Raw genomic sequence first — 18,214 nt, 5'->3', positions numbered from 1 at the left:
AATCTGAGTTGATTCTGTTTTGATACATGTGCATTTTTGCGTTGTACTCTCTGAGAAGAGTGCCTGAAGCAAGACTTGAATTACACATTACACATTCAGACAGTTTTAAGGCAACCAGTATTACAGTAAGGCTTAAATTTCAAACTTCCGAAACACAAATTTTCAGGTGCTCTGAGGGCTTTTTGAATGTTTGTAAGTAAGCAAGATTTTAACCACTTCCAGACCGGACACTTTTACCCCCTTCCTGACCAGGGCAATTTTCAGCTTTTAGCGCTATCACGCTTTGAGTGACAATTGCGCGGTCATGCAACACTGTACCCAAATGAATTTTTTACCATTTTTTTGAGATAGATAAAGCTTTATTTTGGTGGTATTTATTCACCACTGGGATTTGTATTTTTTTTGCTATGTAAATGAAATGTCCAAAAATTTTGAAAAAAAGGGGTTTTTTTTACACAATTTTGCAAATAAATAATATTTCATCATAAATCTTAGCCAAAATTTATTCCGTTATCTTTTTAGTAAAAAAAAAAAAAATCCAAATTAGTTTATAAGCAAAAATTATAATTTTTAAACTTTTTTTTTACATTTTTATTTTATTTTTTTATATTTTTTTTTTTTACATACTGTCACCCTAGCAGTACAGTGACACTGTACTACTTGTGAGGGGTGATGATTTTTTTTTTTTTTTTTTTTTACACTGATTGCTTTTACACCCATATAGGATGTAAAAGCAATCATTTCTCTTTCTCTCTGTGTGCATTCTTGCACTCATTGAGAAGAACTGAGTGAGCTGTGATTGGTCACAGCTTGTCACATGGTACAAGGCTTTTGTGAATAGCCTTGTACCATGTGACCTCTGTGATCATTCACAGATTTCACACATAGTAAGCAATGATGTCAGAAGTGACATCTTGCTTACTACTTTGCATGTGATCACTGATTGGCCAATCAGTGATCACATGATCGGGACCTCGTACAGAGGTCCCGTCCGACGATCGGTGTTTCACTGTGTCCGGAGGACACAGCGGGCACCGGATCGCGGTGCTGCGCGCTCCCAGGGAGCGCGCACAAGCAGGGTGCGGGGAGGCCGTTTATAGACGGCCACCCGACCCTGCACTGCCACCGTCCGGCCGTTTATATACAACGGCCGGTCGGGAAGTGGTTAAAATATCTAGGGTGCACTAAAAATGGAAATTCAGCATTTTAGCATGGCAGACACTAGATGTGGCATATCATATTGCACAGTGGGTGTGGCTTAAAAGACCTTGGTTAAATAAAGCCTAAGCCTACTCTTATATCAACTGCACTTATGTTATATTTATTGCAGCCACAAAATGTCATTATTACATCACAAGTTAGTCTTAGAGATACAAATATAAATATTTAAGTGTGGATAGAAAATTCCATAGAGATAGAGGCTTGCTACAGAAACAACATTTGTGCACATAAAGAGATATAAAAAAGGAAGTCAGGCCCAGATAGACCCCTAGCTGTAAACAGTCATGAATGCACTCTAGTGACCAGATGGAGTCCTTTGAGTTTCCCCTGAGATAGATGTACTATATTGCCAAAAGTATTGGGACACCCCTCAAAATCATTTGATTCAGGTGTTCCAATTACCACCATGGCCACAGATGTCTAACATTAAGCACCTAGGCATGCAGGCTGCTTCTACTAACATTTGTGAAATAATTGGTCGCTCTCAGGAGCTCAGTGAATGTAAGCATTGTACCGTGATAGGTTGCCACCTGTGCAATAAGTCCATCTGTGAAATTCCTTGCTATTAAATATTCCACAGTCAACAGTTAGTAGTAGTATAACAAAGTGGAAGCAACTGGGAACAACAGCAACTTGGCCACGAAGTAGTAGGCCATGTAAAATGACAGAACGGGATCAGCGCATGCTGAAGCACACAGTGTGCAGAAGTCGCCAACTGTCTGCAGAGTCAATAGCCAAAGACCTCCAAACTGGCCTTCAGATTAGCACAAAAACAGTGCATAGAGAGCTTCATGAAATGGGTTTCCATAGTCATGCAACTGCATCCAAGCCTTGCATCACCAAGTGCAATGCAAAGTGTCGGATACAGTGGAGTAAAGCACGCTGCCATTGGACTCTAGAGCAATGGAGACGTGGTCTCTGTAGTGACGAATCACGTTTCTCTGGCAATCTGATGGATGTGTCTGGGTTTGCCAGTTGCCAGGAGAACGGTACTTGCCTGACTGCATTGTGCCAAGTGTAAAGTTTAGTGGAGAGAGGATAAAGGTGTGGGGTTGTTTCAGGGGTTGGACTTGGCCTCTTAGTTTGAGTGAAGGAAACTTTTAAGACGTCAGCATACCAAGACATTTTGGACAATTTCATGCTCCCAACTTTGTGGGAACATTTTGGGGATGGCCTCTTCCTGTTCCAACATGACTGCGCACCAGTGCAGAAAGCAAGGTACATACAGACATGGATGAGCGAGTTTGGGCTGGAGGAGCTTGACTGGCCTGCACAGAGACCTGACCTCAATGCAATAGAACATCTTTGGGATGAATTAGAGTGGAGACTGCAAGCCAGGCCTTCTTGTCTGACATCAGTGCCTGACTTCACAAATGTGCTTCTGGAAGAATGGCAAAACATTCCCATAGACACACAGCCTTCCCAGAAGAGTTGAAGCTTTTATGGCTGCAAAAGGTGGGCCAACTCAGTTTTGAACCCTATGGACTAAGGCTGGGATGCCATTAAAATTTATGTGCATGTAAAGGTAGGCGTCTCAATACTTTTGGCAATATACAGTAGTGTAGTTATCCAGGGGGTCCAAACTTTTTTTTTTTTTTTTAAGCTTATGTAGGATCACAGCTAATTTCTCATTGAAAAAGTACCATGACATTTTTTTGTTTGTCTTACCTGTGCGATTGTTGGAATCACAGACTTCAGTGCCCTAAATCTAGCGTTTGGCTGCAGTAAAAATGAACAATATCAATTTAAATTGGCTGGATGTGCAAGAAAGGGATTTGATGTTTAACAGGGCTTCATAGGGATTTTTATGAATACTTTCCCCAGAATTTCATAAATCAATTAGTGCAGCCTCATCCAAAATCACTTGATTCGTGGGCAGTCCCACCACAAAATGGTGCAGGCATGATATTTAATATTGCGCAACACCATGTGTTTTAGCATACACAAACATACACGCATTTGCTAGATGCATGGGGATATCTTTATGAATCAATGGCACCCACGCACGTCTGTAAAAGGCAGCACATGTTTGTATGGGAAAACACAATTTCACACTTGTTACCGAACTGCACCTGTGAACAAGCCCTAACATGAACTCTGTGAGGCAGAGTTCAATGGTCTGTAGGTTGTAAAAACCCACATCCCGAAGTCCCTCCTCTTAGCACAAATTCCCCCCCAATTCCTGCCTCCTAATACAAATCCCCCCCCCCCCCACCTAGCACAACCTCCCAAATTCCTCCCCCTTCCCCCCCCCCTTCCCCCCCCCCTCATGCACACAACCCTTCCAAATTCCACCCCCCACACTCACACATTATCACATCCCCCCTCCCCAGTTCTCCCTTCTAGCACACCCACATCCCCCCTCCCCAGTTCTCCCTTCTAGCACACCCACATCCCCAAATCCCACTCCTTGCACAACCCTTCCAAATCCCCCCTCTCTTAGCACAAGCCTTCCAAATCCCCCCTCTCTTAGCACAAGCCTTCCAAATCCCCCCCCCCTCTTAGCACAAGCCTTCCAAATCCCCCCCCTCTTAGCACAAGCCTTCCAAATCCCCCCCCCCCCTTAGCACAAGCCTTCCAAATCCCCCCCCTCTTAGCACAAGCCTTCCAAATCCCCCCCCTCTTAGCACAAGCCTTCCAAATCCCCCCCCTCTTAGCACAAGCCTTCCAAATCCCCCCCCCCCTCTTGGAACAAGCCTTCCAAATCCCCCCGCTCTTAGCACAAGCCTCCCAAACTCCCCATCATGGCACAACTCCCAAAATCTCCCTCCCAGCACAACCGCCCCCCCCCCCCCCCCCAAATCAAACTCGCAGCACACATCACCCTCCCAGCATGACCCCTCCAACCAAATCACCCTCCCAGCACAACCCCTCCAAAATCCCCCCTCGTAGCACAACCCCCCCCCCCCCCCCCCCACAAATCCTTCCTCTTCATAGCACAAATTATGAATTTTTGTCCCTACAGTAGTGACAGCAGCAGAGAGAAGGAGGGAGCCAGGAGGGGGTGTGGATTGTGCTGTCTCTCTCCCCCACCCAGCTCCTCTATCCCCTTCCTGTACATTCAGAATCTCCCCCCCCCCCCTTTTTTTTTTAAATAAGATTTCAAACAAAGTAAGCAATACAACGAGAACAATATACTTTTTCATACAAATACATGGTACAGCAGGCACATATCAGGAATATGAAGTGTTGGGTTTACATATTCTTTAAGGCCTCATTGACATGGGTGTACTTTAGTGTACACAAGTGCTAAAGGTTGTCTTTGTCTTTGCAGGATGCACAAATGTTCCATGCATCACGTGCAGGCAGTCCCATTCATGTCAGTTGGGATGCAGCAGCTGCACAGACTCACATATGACATCCATGGGGGTTCATGTCCCCGAACTCTCACTGTCTGCATTCAAGGACATGCACCTACACGTATTCAAAATGGGAGCTGTGGCTGTGCCCATGCAGCCCCTGTATCCCATTTGACATGAATAGGCATGGCTGCACGCAGATGCATTGAACACCTGGGTATCCTGTTTGGACAACACAGCCCTTCACATGGGTGTACGTTTAAGTACGCCCATGTGAAGGAGGCTTTAGTTAGAAGACCTTTCCAATGTGAGAGGAAGTTGTCATCTCAACAATTGTCTCTGTTGAAGACTTTTTCTATTTTTGTTCTACTGACAACGCAAATGTATCTTTCCTCGCTGGTCAGTAGTATAAATAGAGTGAATTTTCCCAGTAGGGGCAAAAGAGCACATTGAAATCCTGAGAGCTGCTAAGGTTTGGCTTTAGATACATGCAATGTGCAAATCTGCACTATAACAGATCTCATTATAGCTGCTAATGCACATATATATACATCTCCGGGGTATCCATACAGCTTAAAGATCTACAATACTAATGCAGCAGTCTGTTTAGACCACAATGACTTATGCATGCTTTTTTTTCCACCTTCGGAGTGCTGTAATCTAATGCATTTCTCCACAGAGGAGATGAGGCCAGTCTAACAGATATTTACTCATTCCTTTCATCATGCTTCCCGCAATCACATAACCCTTCTATTTTACTTCTCTTGTCAGGTCTGACTTTGAAACAGGCACACATTTATCCCAGGGATCTAAAAATAAGTAGTCTCTTCACTGATTTATGTCCAGACTAATCATAAGGGCCACTACTCTGCATTAAATTCAGACATGCAGTTTTATTTTATTAGTATACTGCAAAGAGAGGACACCCAGGTTTTTTTCTTTTCATCCTTGCCTTTGCATTTCCATGCGTGTCTCCTCATACAAATGTGCAGGAGAGATTTTAATGTGCTAAGTAGTGTTAAGGTAAGCATACACAAAGTCACATTGTTGCGTATTATGAATGGTTGTTGAGCAGTCATGTCAAAATCTTTGTCTCAAGGAAAAGCTTTTGCTGTAAATGCCCTTCAAGCACTGGAACCAAGATCTGGAAGGTTATAGAAAACTATTGCGTAACTTAAGGTTTCAGGATAGAAATAGGAGTCACCACTGCCGACTTGCTGACAAATGTGCAACTGGTTAAATAGTGAAACCTCAGAGTTTTCACTTTGACAAGCTGACAATGACAGCTCTTACATTTTCCCTCTGACAGATTACCGTTAAGCCTGAGTTCACATATATGCGGTGCGGTATATCACATATGATCCGCACAGGAACCGTACCGCATTCCTGTGCAAATCACATGCTATTTGTTTGCGGTGTGATTGGATACATACACTTTGTACGGCTCTAATCGCACCGCACCCGCACTACAATCGAATACATGGGTCGCACACATTTGCGATCTGGTTTTGCAGACTGCTTTTGGGGCGCTAACATATACACCCGTAGCGGTTCGCATGAATGGGTTGCGATTTTGATGTGGAATTCGCACAGAAAATGCTGCAAATTCCACACTGCATCGATATGAACCAGGGCTAAAGGATATCTAAACACAAGAACAAAAATGCAATGTATTGCAGCTTACTATGCCTTGGATGTGGTGGCTGCCTTAGTGTTTTAATTTTTTCAGCTAAGAAAACTTACAGCAAGTGCAAACAAGAACAGTTGATCTTGGCAGAAATACATAGTCTTTGTCCATTCATGTAAGCAGATTCAAAAGCAAAAACAATTTACCTTCACTCTGGAATTTCCACATTTCCCCATGTAATAGAGATGGACAGAGGCAAACATATTTGTAGTACAAACTGTGTGACAAACATGACTCCCTCCATAGATACAGTCAAGGGTGAGCATAAACACTAAGGGACAGGAATTATGCTATGCATAGGATTACTAAATGAAACTAAAGGGGGAAAAAGTCTAAAGAGTCTTAAATAAGGAAATGTTGAGTTGCTATACACACTGCTCAAAAAAATTAAAGGAACACTTTTTAATCAGAGTATGGCATCAAGTCAGTCAAACTCCTGGGATATTGATCTGGTCAGTTAAGTAGCAGAGGGGGTTGTTAATCAGTTTCAGCTGCTTTGGTGTTCATGAAATTAACAACAGGTGCACTAGATGGGCAACAATGAAACAACCCCCCCAAAACAGGAATGGTTTCACAGGTGGAGGCCACTGACATTTTTTTCCCTGCTCATCTTTTCTGACTGTTTTTCACTAATTTTGCATTTAGCTAGGGTCAGTGTCACTACTGGTAGCATAAAGCAATACCTGGACCCCACAGGGGTTGCACAGGCAGTCCAACTCCTCCAGGATGGCACATCAATACGTGCCATTGCCAGAAGGTTTGCTGTGTTTCCCAGCACAGTCTCAAGAGCATGGAGTAGATTCCAGGAGACAGGCAGTTAATCTAGGAGAGCTAGACAGGGCTGTATAAGGTCCTTAACCCATCAGCAGGACCGGTATCTGCTCCTTTGTGCAAGGAGGAACAGGATGAGCACTGCAGCACCTCCAGCAGGCCATTGGTGTGAATGTCTCTCACCAAACAATCAGAAACAGACTTCATGAGGGTGACCTGTGGGCCCTGTGTTCACTGCCCGTCAGTATAGTGCTTGATTTGCATTTGCCATTGACAGAATTGGCAGGTTCACCCTGAGCACGTGACGTGAAAGGGTCTGAAGAAGCCATGGAGAACGTTATGATGCCTGTAACATTGTTCAACATGACCGTTTTGGTGGTGGGTCAGTGATGGTCTGGGGAGGCATATCAATGGAGGAAGACACAGACCTCTGCAGGCTAGACAATGGCACCCTGATTGCCATTCTGTATTCTGGGATCCTCCTGATACACGACAATGCCTGGCCTCATGTGGCGAAAATATGCAGGCAGTTCCTGGAAGATGAAGGAATTGATACCATTGAATGGTTCCCTGCTTGCCTGACCTAAATCCAATAGAACACCTCTGGAATATCATGTTTCGGTCCATCTGATGCCGCCAGCTTTCACATCAAACTGTCCAGGAGCTCAGTGATGCCCTGGTCCAGATCTGGGAAGAAATAACCCAGGACACCATCCTTTGTTTCATTAGGAGCATGCCTTGACATAGTCAGGCATGCATACAGCACATGGAGGCCATACAAACTACTGAGTACCATTTTGAGTTGCAATGACATTTCAGCAAAATAGACTAGCCTGCTGCATCATTCTTTCACTTTGATTTTCGGGGTGTCTTTGAATTCAGTCTTCTGTAGGTTGATAATTTTCATTTCCATCAAACGATGGGGCATCCTTGCGTTCCTAACACATTACCCAGTCCATATCAGTATAGATATCCAGCGTGATATTTTTTCCCATTGAGATCTGATGTGTTTTCAAAATGTTCCTTTCATTTTTTTGAGCAGTGTATATCACATTTTCATTTTGCATTGAATGCGCTCTAAAGCCAGCCATAGACGGTTCAAATTCAGTCCGATCCATATATGGGCAGGCTGATCCATCGATCGACTTGTGTACAACCAGCATATCGGATTTCTAGCACACAATTATTGCTAAGGCCGCTAGCAATCATTGTGCTCTCCTGGCATGGACTGGTTATAAAGATATGTCCCTTTGCAGGGTGCAGTAGGCTATGGCCTTCCTCTCACTGACTCCTAGAATGAAGAATTTTCTTCTCCTGCTCTGTCTGGGGCTGAGTGAAGCCAGCTGCAGTGATGTCCTCCACACAACCAGGCAGTGACACCAGACTTGGAAGTGGAATTCCCACAGACCAGAGGATGTCTGTGACAAAGCCTCTCTGCATCCTCAACACTGTGGCAAAACATCCTAGTAGCAGCCTGATAAACTGTCTTTACCCCACAACAGCCTCTTTGCAACTTACCCTAGCCCAGGAACAGTCCTTTTTCCCGCCCCCCCCCCCCTCTTCAGAACTCTGCAGGGATCTGTAGTTCAGGAACAATCTGCAGTGAAGGCTCAGTATCCTAGGGGACTACATTCCTCACAAGTCATAGTTCCACCCAGCGGACTTTGTCCTTCCCACAATCCACAGCATCTCAGTTTCCTCTTTCTCTCTGTGTTCCCCGGTGGCAGGCGGGGCTTACTTGGGCTACACACAGCCCTGCAGCAGCAGTATTGTCCTCTCTACTCTCACAGTTGCTCTGACTCCGTGACCACTCCAGGGTAGGAGAGGAGATGCCGGAGGGGGGCACAGATGATTGGCACAACAACAAGACTGTAAGTGTACCAGCTGTCCAAAAGGTATACAAACTCACATTTTATTGAAAGGTTTTATTCAGGATGTTTATTTTGTATTTTTAAATATATATTCACATAATATATTACCATTACATACTTAAACAAGTTCATTTAAATTAAAACACAGTGGGCTGCACTTACTCCATCCCATGTGAAAGCAGAGATTCTAGGCAGAATCAAGACCTGCTATTAGAAAGAAGTAGATCCTGTGCTGGAAATGGTACAGTATTTAGTGGTTGCTTTTTCTCTAAAACTTGCATGTTCTGTTCTTTTTTGTCCTTTGTAACTTTTCCCCAGTGGATACACAAGCCGCCATTTTATGTTCAGCCACCACTTTATGTTCCTCTCTCCATACCTTTTGTGTATCTCTTCATGTAAACCCTATTCCTTTACACTGCATACAAACATATTGATCCTTTCTGCCTCTCCTTGGTCTTTTTTTTACCATATAGTGAACATTGTGTAAATTGGCCTGCTGCATTCCAGCAGGTTGTGATGGTAATCACTAGCTTTTTAGCAGTTATTCAAAGCTATCTTTTATTCACAAGTTCCAATATTCCACTTTATCGAACAGATGCTCCAGTTCAACTTTCATGTCCTCCAACTGATGCATAGAGCTACATTAGGGCTAGTATTGAATCCCAGTAAGGTCTCCTGGAAGGAGGGAAGGTAGCTCCTACTTTGTACAAAAGCGGTTATGAATGGTTCCTGTTCATAAGCTGGACTCAGGAAGGTAAAGGGATCAGGATGCAGTCTAAACTGTTTGTTTTTTCTTCTGTTGTAGGTGATTCATAAACATTTTTACTTGAAGAGAGCAGAGATCATGGCTCAGTGTGAGGAATGGATAGTAGATATTCAGCAATTCAGCAGTGACAAACGGGTCGGAAGGACGATGTCTCATCATGCAGCCGCTCTAAAGGTAGTTACCTCAAATGAAAGTTTTGCTTGAAAAAAAAAAAAAAAAAAAAAAATATATATATAAATATATATATATATATATATAGCCTCACTGCAATGGTCCTTAAACTTGAGTTAAATCTAACATCTAGTGAAGTCCTAGGCTGGTGCAAATTATATTTCTGCAGTGACCAGCTACGTCTGATTCCTGAATGCAAACTGGTGTAGAAACATTTAATGCTAGGCCTCACAGATGTGTGTCTGTGTACTGTACCTCTGAAAAGCAGTCCACAGTGAATCACTTTTCTGCGACATTTAGCAGGCGGATCAGAGGCAATATTTGTTGCCTCCTTCCCTGCCTTGGTTAATAATTGAAAGGCCACAGAAACCATGTGCATTACATGCGGCCACAGAGCGTCTGCAACACAGTACCATGCACTTGATACATGCACTATGATAGTTAATATTGTTTTTTTTTGTATTTGGAGCACTGAGTGGCTCCCAAATACAGCCTCAACACGTAGAAAAATCGCTGAGGCTATGTTTTGCAGTGAAGCTGTCTAAATTTGCACAGGCTGTGTTTGGGATCCGCCTGTTCGTAGCCAGCCAAAAAGAATAATCCAATACATTCTTGAGTGCTGGATTTTTACATTATTTTCCCTGCCTATAGGTGTAGTTTGTACAAAAAAGAAATTCTGAGATGTGACAGTGGTAATTACAAATAAAGAACAATTACATTGGCATACAAATAGGTTTTATGGCTACTGGGTCTCTAACTACCATTGGCATATGTGGGGTAGGAATTGTCAATTTTAGTTAACACATAAGGCTGGTCATACAGTTTTTCTTCCTTCAGTCAGCAGGCAAAATGAAAAAAAAAAAAAAAAAAGATTCCGCCATCCACCACTTCTTCCCCACTGGTCCAATACACTGATCAGTGGCTGAAGCTGATTGACTGTAGCCACTGATCATCCAAAAAATTTCTAGCATGTTCCTTCGACAGAAGCCAATTAAATAATTGACTTCTGTCGAGCAGTAAGGGCAGATTAAGAATAACTGCAAAAAAAAAAGCAATAAAATGTCACTTTACCATGTGCACCTGAAAACCTATTACTACTTGTAGGTATTACTTTTCACTTCATCAAATAAGTTATTGGTGGGCTGGTGCTGTTGAAATGTATTATCACATTTTGTGTTATATACATACACATACTGCTCAAAAAAATTAAAGGAACACTTTGAAAACACATCAGATCTCAATGGGGAAAAATATGCTGGATATCTATACTGATATGGACTGGGTAATATATTAGAAACGTAAGGATGCCCCATCATTTGATGGACATTAAAGTAATAAACCTACAGGGGACTGAATTCAAAGACACCCCGAAAATCAAAGTGAAAAATTATGCAGCAGGCTAGTCCATTTTGCTGAAATTTCTTTGCAGCAACTCAAAATGGTACTCAGTAGTTTGTATGGCCCCCACGTGCTTGTATGCATGCCTGACCACATCAAGGCATGCTCCTAATAAGATGACGGATGGTGTCCTGGGGTATTTCCTTCCAAATCTGGACCAAAGCCTCACTGAGCTCCTGGACAGTTTGAGGTGCAACCTAGTGGTGTCGGATGGACCGAAACATGATATCCCAGAGGTGTTCTATTGGATGTATGTCAGGTGAGCATGGTGGCCATTCAGTGGTATACATTCCTTCATCCTCCAGGAACTGCCTGCATACTCTCGCCACATGAGGCCAGGAATTGTCGTGCACCAGGAGGAACCCAGTATCCACTGTACCAGCGTAGGGTCTAACAGTGGGTCCAAGGATTTAATCCTGATAGCTAATGGCAGTCAGGGTGCCATTGTCTAGCCTGTAGAGGTCTGTGTGTCCCTCCATGGATATGCCTCCCCAGACCATCACTGACCCACCACCAAAATGATCATGCTGAACGATGTTGCAGGCAGCATAATGTTCTCCACGGCTTCTCCAGACCCTTTCACGTCAGTCACATGTGCGCAGGGTGAACCTGCTCTCATCTGAAAAGCACAGAGCGCCAGTGGTGGACCTGCCAATTCTGGTGTTCAATGGCAAAAGCCAATTGAGCTCTATGGTGCCGGGCAATGAACACAGGCCACCTTCATGAAGGATGCTTCTGATTGTTTGATCAGACACATTGACACCAGTGGCCTGTTGGAACTCATTTTGTAGGGCTCTAGCAGTGCTCATCCTGTTCCTCCTTGCACAAAAGAGCAGATACAGGTCCTGCTGATGGGTTAAGGACCTTATACAGCCCTGTCCAGCTCTCCTAGAGTAACTCCCTGTCTCCTGGAATCTTCTCCATGCTCTTGAGACTGTGCTGGGAGACACCGCATACCTTCTGGCAATGGCACGTATTGATGTGCCATCCTGGAGGAATTGGACTGCCTGTGCAACTTCTGTAGGGTCCAGGTATCACCTCATGCTACCAGTAGTGACATTGACCCTATCCAAATGGTAACAAAACTAGTGAAAAAACAGTCAGAAAAGACGAGTAGGGAAAAAAATGTCAGTGGCATCCACCTGTAAAACCATTCCCATTTTGGGGGTTGTTTCATTGTTACCCATCTAGTGCACCTGTTGTTAATTTCATGAACGCCAAAACAGCTGAAACTGATTAACAACCCCCTCTGCCACTTGTCCGACCAGATCAATATCACAGGAGTTTAATTGACTTGATGCTATACTCTGATTCATTTTTGTTGAGCAGTGTGTGTGTATAATATAATTTGTGCTCAAAAATTTGCAGAAATCATGAAATGTTGGCATTGATATTAAAAATATGACCGGTCATGCCAAAAAACTGTCTTTTATGTACGAATAGTGCTTATATGAAGCCATTTATTATCACACAGTTGTTAGGATGATTTTTGTTATTTTGATTTAAAAAGGAGCCAAATAACTCTGACCCTAAACTTCCATAACCTGGAATGTTTGGCCTTGGTACAGACACTCAAGGTGACACACACAGGTTATAATGGCAATTAAAGGTTAATTTCCCACATCTGTGGCTTTTTAAACTGCAGTTAGTGTCTGTGTATAAATATTAAATGAGTTTGCTAGCTCTCGCATGGATGCACTGAGCAGGCTAGATACTGAGCCATGGGGAGCATGAAAGAACGGTCAAAAGACCTGTGCAACTTTATAAAGATGGAATAGGATATAAAAAGATATCCTAAGCCTTCAATAAGCCAGTCAGTACTGTTCCAGCACTTAAGAAGTGGAAAATTCAGGGATTTCTTGATGCTAAGGTAAAGTAGATCAAGCAAGTTTGCAGCCACAACTACCAGAAGAATTGAGAGACACTCTTGGACTTTCCAGTACGACAATGACCTTAAGTACAAGGCCACGTTGACCCTCCAGTGGTTACAGCCGAAAAAGGTGACGGTTCTGGAGTGGCCATTACAGTCTCTTGACCGTAATATCAAAGTCTTTACCTGACCTGAATGAATTTTGCCAGGACAAATGGGCAGCTATACCACCTGCAAGAATTCAGACAACTATTGCAAAAGACTGCAAGCTGTCATTGATGCTAGGGGGCAATACTCAGTATTAAGAACTAAGGGTATGCAAACTTTTGAACAGGGTTAGTTTCCTTTGTTTACTTGTTGCCATGTTTTGTTTTAGGATTGTGCCATTCTATTATGACATAGAGTGGAATATAAATCCCAAAAGATTTATATTCCATTTGTTCATATTTGTTTTGTCTGCTCACTCATGTTACTGTATATTACCAATTCTCCAAGAGTGTGCAAACATTTGAGCACAAGCACAACTGTGCATAAAGTATATTTTGTAACAAATATGTATGTATATATATATATATATATATATATATGTGTGTGTGTGTATGTATGTATGTATATGTATGTATATATATATACACACACACAAACAATAAGCCAGCTCTGCTTGAAAATAATTTTTGTAGGAAACATTTACAGTAGTAACACTGCTGTTTGTTTCCTGCATGATCAGCATGGTTTCACCTGTTGATCTGTGCTAGTCCTGGGGCTCTATGATGTCTGTTTTGTTTGCACAGCGACTTCCATGCACATTTTGCTTTGTGGATCTAGAGAGAACAATTTATTACACTGACATGCTGACCATACTCTTCCTGTGCTTTGTGTGTAGCGACATACGGCTCAGCTACGAGAAGAGCTCTTAAAGCTCCAGTGCCCTGAAGGCTTGGACCCAGATGCTGATGATTCTACAGAAAAATGCCTTGCCACAGCAAGCTGTGAGGAGACCACACTGCACGAACAGGCCAAACCCAGCAGCAGTAAAGACAACGCCAGTGACTTTAAATTCTGAGCTGCAGCGGCATGGACTTTATTACAAACAGGCTTTGAAGCACAGCCAAATATGTCCATATTTGTATGTAAGAAGCTACTTATGTAATAGTTAATGAAGCTAAAACTATATGCCCTTAAGGATATACAGTTTAATTCAAGATGATCTTTTACCTGTAAAAGAGTGTAAACTTTTTTTGTGCTTTTATTTTTTCAGTTGTGAGAACCACTGATTGGTATGTTTAGAAATTGTAAACAAGAAAATGGCAAAATCACTGAAATAAGGGAAAAAGTTCCTTAGGAGAGAATGTTTACTGAATGTTTTTTTTTCCCTTTTTTTACCGCTAGAGAGGGAGTTGTAACAAAGAATATATATTGGTCATTCTTATAACTATTTAAAGACTGCAAATTTTCAAGGAATTTGATAGATTTTGGCCATACCTTCATTATCATTTTTGATTTCTACAGAAAACTTCTGCATTCTTCAATAAACGTTAAACAGACATGCTCCCTGTTAAAATGAGTACTGGGTACATTCTTTCCTTTTTTTAAAGAATAAATCTACAAGGAAAAGACTTTAGAACTGGAGACTTGCTCTTGTAAGACTGAATTTATCACAGTCTTTGTTTCATTTGATGCACATGAAATAAACAGACATGGTTTTACCTTCAGCTCTTGTGCACCTCTAGCTTCATGCATCTGTCATATATCCTTAATTGTGTTGTGAATGTGTTGCTAGATGTCTGTAAATAAGAGGAAATTATTCCTAGATTTCATGAAAATGTTTTGTGTCTTAATTTCTGAGGAAAACAACTTCATGTGCTGACCGTTATAGGTGATTTTATTTTAGGCTGAACACCAGGAATTTTATGTATTGCGTACTTAAATTGGTCCAGCTTGGCACAGTGTAAGTATGCATACTATGATGGGCTACTCGTGAAGCTTGGGTTCTGTGCTAGCAGCTTCCCTCATCAAATAAGGGAATCTGGTGCTTAGCAGTTCCACCGTTCATTTTTTTTTTTTTTCTATGAATACAAGGTGTTCTGTGATTGGGCAAGGTGGAACATTGACATCATTATCTTGACCGTGTCCAAAAATTCGGAGCACACAGCATTTTATGAATGCTGGCGGTGCTGAGCGAGCGAGCGTGCGACCCTCTGTGATGTGCAGAGGGGAAGCAGCTCATGTAGGTCATGGAAGAATGCGGCCAACACTGTTAAAGCACTGACTACTACAGTGATTTTTAGCTTCCACAGTGGCCCATTGGGAGATATGCATTATACATATATGCTGAACATGCAATACAGATAATTTGTGGAGTTCAGCTTTAGTTCTATTTTAATTTCTAAAGCGTTACAAAAACAAGGCAGACATTTTGCATGAACAATCCTGTCCTAAGCAGATAACAATACAGGACTAGAGAAAAATCCTTGCTGATAGCAATATCCAATGATGACATTCATGTTTTACATTTTGGTGGCAAAACATTTGTATATAAGGGAGTTAAAGCGAAACTAAACCCATAAATACCTCCGCTTCAATGATATAATATCCAGGAGGTTCCTGGACGGTTCAGACATCATCTTCCAGGTGCCATATCTTAGGCGGTCTTCATTGGCCAGCTGGGTAATGACAGATTGGCACAGGAATGCACTCTAATGAGCATGCATGGACAATGTGTGCCGAGAATGTACACCAAACTGTACATGCACAGTTCAGTGTATATAATAGAAAAGATTTCAAACAGGCAGGCAATTTGTTTTTCTGCAGAAATAAAGAGACTGCTTGCTCATTTTTTTTTTTTTTTTGTGGGGGGGGTTCCCCCATAAAGCTTTATTGGAAAAAAAAACAAGAAAAACGTTACATAAACTATCTGACATGAATAAGTACAATCAGTACAAAAACATATCTCCGTGTCAGTTATGGGTAGAAAAGGCATTAATACAATTTCAGAAATTCGTTTCAGCCAGAGAAAATAACGAATCAGACAATAGCATCAGAAGCTGGCAGATGCCCAACAGTAGAAAACCAAACAGACACGGTATCATCTGCATGAGTGACTTGTTAGGTCATGTCACAGAAGTGCAAAGATCGTGCACTGGTAGTTAAAGGCGTAAAGGACTGGGTGTAAAGAAGGGGGGGGACCAAGGAAGAAAAAAAAAAAGTGGGGGTGGGATGTGAACAGAAGAGGGGATGGGGGCGGGGCCCCCGGGGCATGTCAGGCAGCCTGTCGTTCGGTCAGTGAGGCAAAGATGAAAGCCTGTATAATAAGTGCAGGAGGGGCGATGCTGTTCGTAGAGATCTTCCCTGGTTAGGGAGATTCACCCTCTCTATTTGTCCTGTTTACCATTATCATTGAAAGAAAATATTACTTTTCTGGGCACAACCCAAAATTTGGTAGAGGGGAAATCTTCCAATGGAGCCAGTAGTTCTGGTGACCAAGGGGTCCCCAAGGAATTTCCTTGCTTTGTAAGGATTACCTCTCACTTCCTGTTTGGCTATGGGACAGGAAGTGAGGGGAAATCTCTGCAATGAGACACAGATGGCAAAAAAAAAACCTGGCAGGGGTTATAACCCTCTATAACTCTATCCAAAATAGATAAAAAAAAGTTTGGGCTCTAGTTTAACTTTAGATCGAAATCCATCATTAAAATCTCATACATGCTTTAACAAAAGTTGTATTCAGTATACTTAGATATGTGGCTTTCATTAAAATGATACCTGTGATCCTGCCATGTAGGTTTTTGGTTTTTTCCTATTATGGTGTGACAGCTGTCTTCCATATGTGCTTCTGGACTGTCACCCTGTCACACATGTCCCTGGTATAACCTACAGCTTGTTGATATTAGAGTAATGATGTGCAGCTGATGCTGGAGCTCATGCGTATTATGAGTACAGAGCATGAAGAAATCATCAGCACTGAGATGCAAAACGGTGAGAGCGTTTGTTTATCGTTCATCAAGGAACACAGGTTTGTATTACTGAAAGTCTTGGACATGTTGGTTATACTGCTGCCTACACGAGGTTTGAACACTGACAAGACAAGATGTAAAGTCAGCCCCAATATATCCTTGCATCCAACTATCGTGTCTCAGTTTTTGTTTAGGTCCTAGGAGGTAGGATGACTCTTCCTCACATCTACTGTGTTAAAGGCTGTTAACATTTTTTTTTCTAAATTACAGCTTCCTTGTCTACCAATATGCTATTAATGTACCTCTGTCACAGAAAGAAAAAACTTTCTCTGTCTTTTAGGACAGGCCTTGCCTTAGCCTGCAGTGTGTTCAATAGAAAACTCCTCCATTACTTCCTGCTCCTTTCTAAAATTTGGTATTTGGGTCAGAAAAAAACGTTACAAGGACAAGGAAGTACTTCACCAGCTGACCTCATTAACTGCTTGCCGACCGCCCTATAGCAGAAATCCTGCTACAGGGCGACAGCGGTGTGCAAAATCACGTGTGTGTATGTACGTGATTTTGCATTTCCAGGTAGAGGGTGTGCGCGAACCTTACCCGCTCTGCCAGCCGCGGCTGTCAATCACCGGGTGGACGTTGTGGACAGCAGTGTGATTATAGTGAATCACAAATATCGTGCCCCCTAGTAAAACACTCCCTGCACACAGTTAACCCTTTGATCGCCCCTCATGTTAAACCCTCCCTGCCCACTTCCATTAGTAAAGTGTCAGGCTTTTTGAGGGTTTCTTTTTTTTTTGCACTGATCACTGTATTGATGTCACTGGGGATGTCAGTGACACCAAGTCAGTTCCCCCCAGTGTCGGATGTCCTCCACAGTCTCGCTATAAGTCGTAGATCGCCACCATTACTAGTAAAAATGAAAAAAAAAAAATCCTAGTATATATGCCGCCATTTGTAAACACTATAACTTTCAAAAAAACTAATTAATTTACACGTATTGGGATTTCTTTTTTTTTTATTACCAAAGACATGTAGCAGAATACATTTTGTTGTAAATTTATGACGAAATGTGATTTTTTTTTTTACTGATAAAAAGTAATTTTGTCGGACTTTTTTTTTTTTTATAGCGCAACAAATTAAAACCGGTCCATTTGGGTGCAGCGTTGCATGACCGTGCAATTGTCAGTTAAAGTAATGCAGTGCTGTA

The 18,214-nt window shown here is 42.3% G+C and overlaps 1 protein-coding gene across 6 annotated transcripts in view; it reads left to right on the top strand.

The window, feature by feature from the left end:
* Positions 1-14,766, top strand: part of BIRC6 (baculoviral IAP repeat containing 6) — a 407,575-nt gene extending 392,809 nt beyond the window's left edge. For all 6 annotated transcript variants that reach the window (XM_089690190.1, XM_089690188.1, XM_089690192.1 and 3 more), the window contains exons 73-74: positions 9,655-9,789; positions 13,938-14,766. In XM_089690190.1, coding sequence (XP_089546316.1) covers positions 9,655-9,789; positions 13,938-14,117 — 315 coding nt within the window. In that variant the 3' untranslated portion in view covers positions 14,118-14,766. The remainder of the gene's footprint in view (positions 1-9,654; positions 9,790-13,937) is intronic.
* Positions 14,767-18,214: the final 3,448 nt, after the last annotated feature.

The sequence above is a fragment of the Staurois parvus genome, unplaced genomic scaffold (assembly GCF_062004578.1).
Source record: "Staurois parvus isolate SC_StPar_1 unplaced genomic scaffold, SC_StPar_1.0 ptg000520l, whole genome shotgun sequence".
NCBI lineage: Eukaryota > Metazoa > Chordata > Amphibia > Anura > Ranidae > Staurois > Staurois parvus.
Note: the sequence above shows the minus strand (reverse complement) of the source record. Positions and strands in the feature narration are given on the sequence as shown.